A 12846-nucleotide genomic window follows, 5' to 3' on the forward strand; every position below is an offset into this window, starting at 1 on the left:
TGCAATTATTGATCAGGCTATCAGTCACCTACCTCTGGCACTCTCCAGCATGTAGGATCAAATCATCATTGTTTTTTGCACTAACAGTTAGTTCATGTTCTGTTGAATTGAAGACATCCAAGAGAAGGTGACATTGTCTGGTGCTGTTGGAACAGAAATCAGCAAGTTTAATAGCACATTAAAAATTATGAAGTTTTGAAACAGATAAGAGGTAAAATGTTCATGCTTGATTTATATTTCACAATTTCACACTACACAGTGTGGCAGATTTTGGGAATATTGTTTCAACCAACCCCAATATAAGATCTTAACTTAATTGACGCCACAGAAAACTTTTCTAACAGAAGGTGGACCCCTAGTCAGCAAAAAGCACCAGGTTACCTATGTTTAACTGCAAATAGTCAACCAAAGGGTCTTGTTGCCAGTACATCATTAGCTGTGCTTCTCATTCTTTGGGCTTCTCTTGGTAGTTTCATGCGCTCAGCACAAAACCCAAACATCTGCAGGCATGCCTGTGAACTAGTTCAGTCTTTGATATTTTTTGCCTCCGCAGACAACAGACTAGCTTAAATTTTGTGCAAGGTGTCCATATGTGCACACATTATATCAGAAGATAATTAGTATCATGAATCGCAAACATTCATGATCCAGAATTAACAGCTAAGGTCAGGGTAGGTGGTTTCACTGATACAGGTTGGGATGCCATGAGCAACAAAGGCTCACTGCCGTAATATCAGGGTCAGAAGGTGTACTTAGCCACAACTCTGGAACTAATGATCTACTGGAGGATTTTTCCCTCCATACATGGGACCTGTCACCTTACCCCTCCAAAACAATCATATTTTTATCCTTTTGAAGGTCCCTCCATTCTGATGAATCTTTACATTCTCACACTGTCCCAGGGTCCCAGTGAAAATCAGGGTGCTCCAAGTCAGCACTAGGTAACCACCACCATCTGCACTTTCAAGAGAATAGCTCCACCATTCTTGCTTCCAGCAACTGCAGGCTCAGGACTCATACTTGGTCCCAAAACAGGGACTAAATCCTGTCAAGGAGTCAGTGTGCCAGACAGCATTGTTGGGCTCTAACTGCGGTCAGTGAATCCTTGGGATTTATAAAGTATATAAAATGGCCTCTTCTGATATTTGGCAAGTATTGGGTTGAATCTGTCCAATTAAATTTTGTCTTCAAGCAATTGCCCTGTGCTACATGCTAACTGTTTCAAAATATGCTTGCAACTAATGATTCAGATACACAAGTTGTTCAGTAAATCCAACTAGATAGAACTGGCTGTCCTTTTCCTTAGTGTTTTCAAACAGAGGCAAAGAAATAAAGTAATTCTGCCAGAACGCGATAATAGAAACCATTCAGGAGGATGAAATCTTTCTCAAGAATCTATTTTTAGTGGAATAAAAGTTACATCATGCACAAGAGCATGCTACTGACTGGAAGTAAATAACGATATGTATAGTCAATGCATAATGTCACACATTGTATGTTGGCTATTTTTGGTTTCTTCTGTCCCAAGACCTCCCCATAACCTGAACTGTGGTAATTATACAACCTGCTTCAAAGATTCTGGCCCAGATTATTCCAGCGTAGATGGGTGTTGCACCCAGAGACCCTCAAGAATTGTCACTGTAGAAGACTCAAAAGGAATTGTTTGGGACATTGAAGATTCCACTGGACAATTCTCTATCTCTGGAACCCTCTGAAAGTCTCCATTTAAATTGGAGAACTCAGTTTGGAGAAAATTAGTTCATAGCTACTCAGAAAATCTTAGACTATGAAATACACCCTACCCCTTGCCCAGCTGGTAACCTACCTAATTGGCATCCTGACATCCTATCCTCCTGGTATTTTAAACTCACATTTACCTTAGCTATTTACTGTTTGACAGCAGCTGTCAAAGTGGCTGTCCATCATTCTGGCCATTAAGTTTTCGATAATGTCAGTGGCTGCTGTGAAAGGTGGTAGGGGATTTGAGGGTGGGGGTGTTCATCTTTTCCAGCAAAATTACTTATTTCTTCCATTCGCTTGTCTATGAACCAATAAGAAATCATCCAACATTTGGTCTTAGGCTTTCGTGATTCTGCTCATGAATTGTTTCAATTTATTAATTAATGGGATGTGGCTATCATTGCTTGAGAAGATGGTGGCAAGCCATCATCTTGAACTGATGCAGTCTGTTTGATAAAGAAATTCCAGCATTGCTTACTGACGGCGAGTCCCAGAATTTTGACACAGCAAAGAAGGAATTTGCTCAAGTCTAGAGTTTACACACATTTCACTGTAATTTGTTGCTGTTTTGAATACCACATTGATATTATATGTAATTCTGACACATATTTTGAATATGGACACATTAGCTGCAATATTCACTATGTATAAATAATTTACCTTGTCCTAGTTTTAATTTATGCCCTATCCTTTCCATATTGCATGCTTAAACACAAAGTCAAGCAAACGGGTTTACAGATTACAAAGTCACAGACAAAAACAAACTATTGTTTACCCAGTATGAATAACCAGACAGAATAATGATCAAAAACAACAAATCGTCATCAACGTTTTGCTCTTGAATTCAAGTCAATGAGGCATAGTTGTACTGCTTCTGTGGTGGAACGACCTGAGACTAATCATCTCCACATAACCCAGAGACTGTGGTTGGATCTTTCGGGCCAATTTAAATTTGTAATACTATTCTTTTATCAGCTGAGTTAGACTACCTACTGTACAAATCTGAAGCTACACAGGCATATTTTGGTACCAAACTACTAGTATACAGAAGAATACCTATGTGCATCTCTCCCATTCTCCAAACCTTATTTTTTGCTTTAATGTACAAACCACACCAGTGACAATTAGAGTTGAGAAAGAAAAAATGCTGAGTAGCATATTAGCTTGAATAATTTTATTAAGAAAAAAATGCTTTCTGAAAGGATATTCATCTCACTTGGCGAACTCATTGTATGGTTTAATGAAAACATAAATGATTTGTCAGTGCACATGTCTATTCACAATAAATTGTTTTTCAGTTTCTTTGCTGTCAACCAAGCTATTTTGAACAAGTTACCTATTACGCTGTATGATTGAAACCTAGATATAGCAGCATTACAAAATCAGTCTGTCATATTTCCCAGACTTGAGCTTTGTGCCTATACTGCATTCACTGACAATAGTAACCGAGTCACTCTACAGTCAGGTAGATAAGAAATTACCAGTGTGGTATACATCTATTGAACTGATGATTTAAATTCCCTGACTGCTTTTCCCAAAGTAAAGGGACAAGAAGCATTGCAAAGAAGTAACAGACATCTTTCAAAATACATATTACAGTCCATAAAAAAATGACTTTCCTAGCCCATATGCAAGATCTAATTAGAATTAGCGGCTTGGGGAAAAAAAATAGATGAAACACAGCCTAACTGTTTTGTTCACAACAAATTCAGGCTATCTTATAAAATGGAGCAGAAACAGACTCTAATGGGCAAGGTTATAATGCCAAAACATAACATTTGTCAAAGCAAATTATTGCAAATATCCTGCAAATTAACATGTGTGTTTTATCATTAGATTAGATTACTTCGTGTGGAAACAGGCCCTTCGGCCCAAGTCCACACCGACCCTCCGAAGAGCAACCCACTCAGACCCATCCCCCTACATTTACCCCTTCACCTAACACTACAGGCAATTTAGCACAGCCAATTCACCTAACCTGCACATTTTTGGACTGCGGGAGGAAACCAGAGCACCCGGAGGAAACCCACGCAGACACGGGGAGAATGTGCAAACTCCACACAGTCAATCACCTGAAGCGGGAATTGAACCCGGGTCTCTGGCGCTGTGAGGCAGCAGTGCTATCCACTGTGCCATCCACTATTATTATATAATTATTATATAAGCAACATCAAGATTATTTTAAATATCTATAGTTAAGCAATACTGGCTAATTTTAACATTGGAAGTATAAAGTAATGGAGTGGGGAAAACAACACTTTCATTACAAGTAAGTGAACCAACAAATTCAAGAATTGAACTTTAATTGATCTCTATAACCTCAATAGGCCTCTACATTATCAATTCTGTTGTATTATACTGTTTATATGGGATAATGTATATTATAATTGTACATGGGTAACCTTTGAATTTAAGATACATTTGCAAAGAGGAAATAAAAGACTGATGATTTTAAACACAGTGCCAAAACCTGAAATGAGATCAAATATTGGGGTATCTTTGATTTAAAAAAAAAGTTCCAATGCTTTCAAGAATGGGGAATTTTCTAACATTCCCTGTTACTTCAACTTTTCCTGACAACTTCAGTTAATTTGCACTGTAGGCATCTACTTGCGCTAACTACATGTACACTGTATCTCCCTATCCAATGAGATTTAAGGATTAAGGAAGAGGAAAGGACAAGGAGACTACAGGTTTTTTTTTTTAGGTTACTTAGTGTGGAAACAGGCCCTTCGGCCCAACAAGTCCACACCGACCCGCCGAAGCGTAACCCACCCATTCCCCTACAATTACCCCTTTACCTAACACTACGGGCAATTTAGCATGGCCAATTCACCTGACATGCACATCTTTGGACTGTGGGAGGAAACCGGAGCACCCGGAGGGTGCCCATGCAGACACGGGGAGAATGTGCAAACTCCACACAGTCAGTCGCCCGAGTCGGGAATTGAACCCAAGCCTCTGGCGCTGCGAGGCAGCAGTGCTAACCACTGTGCCACCGTGCTGCCCACTACTGGGACAGTGAATGAGTGAATAACAGTCAAATAAAAATCGAAAATGAAAGGGATAGCAAGAAGAACTGTAATGTGAGAGAGAGAGTAAGGAAACAAAAAAATGTAAACCAGACTTTTTGAAAAACATCTCAACAAAAATAATTTACTATATGCACGATTGAGATTGTTTAACTTGTTCCCTGGGCCAAAGAGATTGCCTGACATTGCATAAACAACAAGGATGCTCTCCAATGAAGTGTATGCCTATGTCACAGCATGTTAACTTCACACTAGTACAATTCTGCAGCTCATTGTTGAGCTTTGTCCAGCCCTGGTTTTTCCCGTATAGCTACAATGCTGAAAAGAAATTATGAAGTTTCCATATCAGTAGGGAGGAATTCAGATTTATTCGCTTTCAACAACGTGGTCTCAAGACTCTTTCTTTCATTCCTTCAGGGGATATGGACTTTTCTGGCTGGCCCAGCATTAATTATCTGTCAATTGAAAAGATGGTATTAAACTGCCTTGAGTCGCTGTAGCCAATTTGTGCATTTGTATGCACAATGCTGTTAGTGAGGTAGTTCCAGAGTTCTGATAGAACAGTGAAGGAATGGCAAATAAAAACTGAAAGAACTGTGGATCCTGTAAATCAAAAACAAAAACATAAATTGCTGGAAAAGCTCAGCAGATCTGGCAGTATCCGTGATTAGAAGTCAGCATTAACAGTGAAGCTTCCGCAGAACTGGTGATAGATTTCCAAATCAGGATGGTAAGTGTCTTAGATGTGAACTTGCACATGGTGGTGCTTCTATCTATCTGTTGCCCTTGCCCCTTCTAGATAGTAGTGGTTCAGAGTTTGGAAAGTACTATTGAAGGAATCTTACAAGACTATCCAAGGGACCTTGGTGAATTATGCATTGCATCTTGTAGGTGGTACACACTGGTACCATTCTACATCAGTGGTTGTGGGAGCACAGTTTTATGGTGGTCGATAGTGCACCAATCAAGCCAGCACTTTTGTCCTGGACAATGCCAAACTGCTTGAGTTCTGTTTAAGCTGTGCTCATCCAGACACGTGGACAGAATTTTGATCTTATAGATGATAAGCACCTTTTAGGAAATCCAGAGCCAGGTTCAACACCACAGGACCCCCAGTCTCTACTGTTTTAACCACTGTATTGATATTTCTATTGTTGGCTCAGTTCACTTTCACATTAATGATAACACCCAGAACTTTGGTATTAAGCAATTCTGCAATGATAATATCATTGAATGTCCGGGGAAATGATTAAATTCTCTCAATCTGAAGATTGTGATTGCCTGGCACAAATGCTTCCTGCCACAGAGTCAGGTCTTACTGCATTTGAACACAGAACTGCTTCACCATACAAGAAGCCACAAATGGGAGCAACTCAGCAAATCCCTCATCTTATGGAAGGAAGAATCATTGATGAAGAAGCTGAAGTTGGTTGGACTTAGAGTACTACCCAGAGGAGCTCCAAAGGTGAAACCATTGAGATGATTGACATCCATCAACCAAACCCACTTTCCAGTATGCTAGGCAGAGAGATTTTCCCTTGGTTCCTAATGACTCCAATTCTGCCAGGACTCCTTGATGCCATGCACAATCAAATTGTGCAGTCAAAATTGCCACTCTGACCTCACCTTTGGAAATCACCACGGAACTATATATGGACCAAGGCTATAGTGAGATCAGGAGCTCAGTGGTTTTCGCAAAATCTAAACAAAGCATCAGTGAGCAAGTTACTGCTGAATAAATGGCTCCTGGCAGCACTGTTGATGACCCATTCCTTCATTTTTATACAGTGTAGACACATGAGCATTAATTGGGCTGGTTGGATGGTCCTGCTTTTTTCTGGACAAAACATATACCTTGACAATTTCCCATCAACTTGGGTAGATGCCAGTATTGGAAGCTGTACTGAACCGCTCGGATAGGGAAATTGCAAGTTCTGCAACACTATTGCTGGAATGTTGTCAGGGTCCAAAGTCTAGGCAATATCCAGTGCCTCAACCAATGCTTCAGCCTCATCACTTGTATAAACACACAGACTGCTCCTCAGTATTGAGATCGGCAATATTTGTGTCGACTTGTCCTCCACTTAGTTGTTAATTGTAGTACCATCATTCACCTCTTGATATGTCAGGCCCCCAGAGGATGGACCTTATATGTCAGTAGTGTGATCACTTAGTATGGTCAATCGCCCAGCGATCCACTTCTTTAGCCTAGAGGTAGCCCTGTGTTACAGATTCACAAAGTTGACACCTTATTTTTAGAGACAGCGAGGGGAGTGGGGGTAAAAAGAGAGAGGAGAGGGAGGAAGGAGAGAGAAAGAGCAAGACAGAGGGGAAGGAGGAAGAGAGAGAGAGAGAGTGAGAAAGAGGGGAAGAGAGAGAAAGGGAGGGAGGAAGATGAGGGGGGAGGGAGGGAGGATGATGAGGGAGGGAGGGAAGGAGAGAGGGAGGGAGGAAGGAGAGAGGGGAAGATAATGGGAGGAAGCAGAGAGGGAAGGGGAGAAGGAAGAGAGAGGGCAAGAAAGAGGGGAAAGAGAGAGGAAAGAAAGGGGAGAGAGAGATAGTGGGAGGAAGGAGACAGAGAGATAGTGGGAGGAAGGAGACAGAGAGATAGTGGGAGGAAGGAGACAGAGAGATAGTGGGAGGAAGGAGACAGAGAGATAGTGGGAGGAAGGAGACAGAGAGATAGTGGGAGGAGGCAGAGAGAGAGATAAACGACGGAAGCAGAGAGAGAGGAAGCAGGGAGAGAGGGGGAAGAAGCAAAGAGGGGGGAGCAGAGAGAGGGGGCAGAGGGAGAGGGGGAACAGAGAGAGGGAGGAAGCAGGGGAAGAGGAAGCAAAAGGGGGGAGAAAGCAGAAGAGGGAGGAGGAAGCAGAGTTGGGGGGAGGAAGAGGAAGACAGCGAGAGGGAGAGGGAGAGGAGAGGGGGAGGTCAGAGAGAAAGAGAGAGTGGGTGGTCAGAGAGAGGAAAGCACGAGGGAGAAAGGAGAGAGCAAGGGAGAAAGGAGAGAGCGAGGGAGAGACAGAGAGGGAGACAGGAAAAAGAAAAGACAGAGAGAAAGGAGAGCGAGAGAAAGACGAGAGCGTGAGGGGGAGGACAACGAGAGAGCGAGGGAGAAAGGAGAGAACAAGGGAGAAAAAGAAGAGACAGAGAGAAACGAGAGAGAGAGAGAGAGAGGGGGAAGAGGATGAGGACCGAGAGAGTGCGAGGGGGGAGGACCGAGAGAGAGCAAAAGAGAGGATGGAGACAGCGCGTACGAGAGGGAGGACAGGGGGAGAGAGAGACAGACAGACAGAGACAGACAGAGAGAGACACAGACAGAGAGAGACACAGACAGAGAGAGACACAGACAGAGAGAGACACAGACAGAGAGAGACACAGACAGAGAGAGACACAGACAGAGAGAGACACAGACAGAGAGAGACACAGACAGAGAGAGACACAGACAGAGAGAGAATGAGCGAGCAGGAGGACCGAGAGAAAGCGAGAGGGAGGGAGAGAGCAAGCGCGAGATCTTCAAAACGTCCATCTTTGCCCAAGATATATCAAACTTTCTGGAAGGATCTACTAATATTCACTGGGGAATGAGCAACATTTTCTATGAACAGAATTGTTGATTGAAAGTTATTCCAAGCCTACTTCATTTCATATCGAAATCAACATTGTTTAACAATCCCACCTACCTGACTCCCAATTTCAAATCCTATTATAATTTTAGGACGCTAGCTTTCATTGATCATGACATTTGCACTGAAAGCAACATCATTGTATATAAGGCAGTCACTCTTTCAATTCTTCTATGAAGCTACAAAACTTGGAATATTCTTACATCGAAGCCCTTGACGAGTACCATCAATGCTGTTTGCAATTAATTCTCTGCATCAGCTGGGAAGATGTGTGCATTAACATCAGCAACTTTGAAGAAGTTGATGGTATCAATATTCAGACTGTAATTATACAAAAAGAACCGCACAGGGTTGGCCACATACTTTAGATGCTTGAGCTACAACAACCAAAGCAAATCTTCTCTACCCAGTTCAAGGAAGGGACTTGAATGGGAGAAAGGATGCGTTTCGAAGACTTCCTGAAAGCTGCCTTCAGAGAATGCAACAGAGATGCATCTTCCTGAGTGAAGAGACTCAATTCTTCAAGAACATCCATTGGCAAAAGGAAATGTGGGAAAGGATCCGGAGAAAGAAATCCCAGCGACCTCAGGGCTAAGGACCAATTCTACATTCCAGAAACACCTGCCAAATGTGCGGTTGGAAACGCAGTTCTAAGATTGGGCTTATCAGCCATGCAAGGGCCCACAGAATCCAGACCAGCGACACAATTTCCTCGGTGGACAACCATATTTGGTAGTAAGTCATTGCCAATCTCAATCATGTGACAAAACCAGGCATTTCAGGTGCTGAGGGCTTGTCTCAGTATGCTAATTTAAAGTTCTTTAAGCTGACAGTGTAATTTCACCTTTGCCAGAGTTGCCTTTCAGATTAAGGGGTAACTGGAAAAGCATTCATGTCTATTTTGACATCAAGGTTCTTAACGTTTTCTTTTGTCGGAGAAGACAGTTGGCAGACGACTCATCTCCTAGCCCTTTCAGTCAGCTTTAGCTGGAATATCAATACTGTGCAGAGAGTGGAGAAGCGATTATAAAACAGTGAGACTGATCACATGGTTGCTTCTCAGTCTAGCAAGACGGACCATTTTTAAAAGAAACAGAACTTGGCATCAAAAAAAGAAGAGAATACAGCTTTTATCCTTGGGATTTCTCATCCCAAGGTGGACAGTGAGAGCCTTTTTCCTCAGATGGTGAAGGCCAACACGAGGGGACTTAGCTTTAAATTGAGGGGTGATAGATTTAGAACAGATATTAGGGGTAGTTTCTTCACTCAGTAGTAGGGATGTGGAATGGCCTGCCTGCAACAGTAGTGGACTTGCTGATGTTAAGGGCATTTAAATGGGCATTGGACATACAAATGGATAATAATGGAACTGTGTAGGTTAGATGGGCATCAGATTATTTTCACAGGTCGGCATAACATCGAGGGCTGCAACGTTCGATGTTCTGGTCATGTCCTTTGGTCATGACAACACTTGTTCTAGAACCTTCTAAAAACAAACATTTTTTTGTCTGCATTTTTAATCCCCTTCAGAACTGAGCCATACGCACTGTGATCATGTTTCTTGGGCACATGTTTATCATTGTTGATGTGCTTCGAACATTTCTTGATAAACCAGTTACATGCCAAGAGAAGGAAACAAAAGATGGAGTTTACCATTATTGGTTTTGACAGTATATTCCCAGTGAGCAGGTCAGAAGGTTACAGAGAAACAATTACCCTCAGACCCAAAACGTTTGGAGTGATGAGACCATGCAGTTGTGAATATGACAAGTGGAGGTGATGGAATTTTAAGAAGTCATTTTAAGTGGAACATATCATGAGTTGTATTTCATGGTGTTTTCCTGGAACTGTGAAAGCAAAAGCAGACAGCATGGAGTGATGAGCTCTAAAATTAAGAAAAATTGCTTCACAATAACATTGTGACTGGCTCCTAACTAAGCAACCACAGCTTGTGTGGGGGTCTGGTGCAGCAGAGAGCCAACTCGCATGCAAACAGAAATCACAAGATCTTTTCTTCTCAATCTCTTGTTTGGAGGTACCAGAAAGTCTCCTGTAACAGTTAGCTGTCTTACAATTTGCCTTTCGCTGAAAATCCTCTGTAGAAGGAAGAATAAAACACGAGCCGAGTGAAAAGACTAATTCTCAGTGAAAGAAAGAAAGCATGGTGCATAAAAAAAACTGTCAACAGAAAAGAATTTAAAAGAATTCATAGGGAATAAACACATTGAATTCTGTGGGTTCCAGACTTCTTACTAAACTATTTTCTCCTAGTCTTTTTCCTCCTTTTTTCATACTCAATATCTATTTCTTAACTTTTTTGCTTATGGTTCTTTATAAGGGGAGGGAATTTAAGAAGGGGTAGTACTTAAGTTAGCACTGCATATTTCTAAATTGACATTGACCGAAAACAATTTGTTCATAATAAACAGTTACTTTAACTGCAGAAAAATAGTGTTTTTTTTAAAGCTAATTTCATCAGTCATGCAAAGTTGGGACTTTGACTAAAGCTTTTCACATTAGTGACAACTCTGGGAATAGTGTGGTTCCATTTCTGGTGCATTACACCAGTGAATCATAACAATACACCGTTCAATCCAGTGGTTAAGGCAAGATTGAAGAGAAACAATTGATCAATGCAATGAATCATGGGTTAAGTATATGAATGGGTAGAGAACAAGATAATATAGATTATCTACTAAGTTGTAAAAGTCAAAACAAGACCTGTGTGTAAACTGGCTACCCTACTCCAACGACACATTTGCATCCAAAAACTTACATGCAAACCTGCACTTGCATTGCTTTGCTCAGCTAACCTGTACTCTCTCCCCCATCAACAACTGAACAGTATTGCCAGATTCTCATTCCCATTTGTCTCAGATCTGGGTACTCAGAAACAACCTTTCAGCTGTAACAGGAAACCTCATCAAACCCTGCAATTTTCCCACAACTGTCTGTACTCCATGAAATCACTGCAAGCCTTGTGCCATTAACAGCCACACAACTACCACGAAAAAAAGCAAGCAACAAAAGAGCAAGTTGATTAGTTTTGTATACCTTGTTGCAGGAAGTGTGCTGACCCTGGTAAAGAACACTGATGGCTCAACATCTACATGAAGCCCCAAAGAAAGATTCCTGTAATATCCATCAACATGGCCTGGTCCACCAGAATACTTGAAGTTCAAAACGGCTTCCAATGTCTGAAAAATAAAATGTTTTAGAATGTTAACAATATCGGTTCATTTCAATAATCTAAATTTTGTTTATTTTTTCCTCAATAGCTATTTGCTTATGTAAGAAAAAGCAATATGCTTAAGTCTTTACGACACGAAGTCATTAGTTGAAGAAAACTAATTAGTTAAATAAATTATTTTGCAGCTTATACTCATTAAGTTGATGGGACCAACCACCTCCTTGATCTCATTACAGGCTGGATTCAAATATGGATAATGAAATGAACGTGAGGGGAGGAGAGAGCAACTATCCCCAATGTTAATGTCATGTATTTGGTCATGGACATAATATCTTCATACTAAAATGAATTACTTCATATTTCTCTGCCTCACATTTTAACTACTTAGTGTCTGCACATTTCACCAGTCTATTTTGTCTTGCAGTTTATTGTCATCCTCAAAGATCACAATACAATCACGTATGTCATTTGCAAAGTATAATAATGTGCTCTACATACCCAAGTATAGATCAGTCACATATGTCAAGCATAGCAGTTGCCTAAACTCCACACCTGAAAACCTGACTGTATTCTTTCCTTCAGTATAACAATCAACTAACCACCACTTATCTTTGTTTCCTGTACTTCAGTAAATATCATAGCCATTCTGTTATTGTCCCTTTTATTGCACATTTGCCAACAAACTTGATTATGCCACTTCAAACGTCTTTTGTATTCCAGATGCACCACAAACTACTATACTAATATCAATTCGGTTAACTCATCAAAAACTTAAAGCACTATTGATAAAAATACAATTCACAGAAGATTTTGATCTTAGTCATCAGGATATTTTGCAGTAATACAAATTCAAGGGGAAAACCAACATTGAAACTGGAGGAGAGGGCAGGGCTCATTAGTTGGCAAGTGGATTCTGGTCGAGGGGTTATCATGCAGGATCCACCCAATGCTAATTTACAGTAAACAGTTTTGTTCCATTTTAAACCAAGCAGGTTGAATCTGATTGATTAGGACAGTCCCCTGAGAAATGAACCAGCAAATAGCTGTCACCTATTTTGTTGAGTTGAAACAGATGTAGTATATGTACATATTCTATCTACAAGGAAAAAACCCTGTATATTAATAAGCATACCTTCCAGTATACCCAAGTGTTCCACACTGAGTTTGACTGGTAATCCTAAATTGTTGTTAGCACAATTCCACGCAAGTTCAGAAATATCTTGCAAATATTGTCCAATTGTAGAATCACAAAACGACATTA

General features: G+C 40.9%; 1 protein-coding gene across 6 annotated transcripts in view; it reads right to left on the minus strand.

Moving 5' to 3' along the window:
• The window catches only part of trappc9 (trafficking protein particle complex subunit 9), a 663479-nt gene that overhangs the window by 390144 nt on the left and 260489 nt on the right, over positions 1 to 12846 (minus strand). For all 6 annotated transcript variants that reach the window (XM_087986471.1, XM_087986468.1, XM_087986469.1 and 3 more), the window contains 2 exons: positions 11450 to 11592; positions 33 to 143 (listed from right to left, as the gene is read on the minus strand). In XM_087986471.1, the coding sequence (XP_087842597.1) occupies positions 33 to 143; positions 11450 to 11592 (254 nt within the window). The remainder of the gene's footprint in view (positions 1 to 32; positions 144 to 11449; positions 11593 to 12846) is intronic.

Source organism: Chiloscyllium plagiosum, unplaced genomic scaffold, assembly GCF_037043375.1.
Source record: "Chiloscyllium plagiosum isolate Xiang-an unplaced genomic scaffold, Cpla_swu_hap1 HiC_scaffold_4, whole genome shotgun sequence".
In the NCBI taxonomy this organism is placed as follows: Eukaryota; Metazoa; Chordata; class Chondrichthyes; order Orectolobiformes; family Hemiscylliidae; genus Chiloscyllium; species Chiloscyllium plagiosum.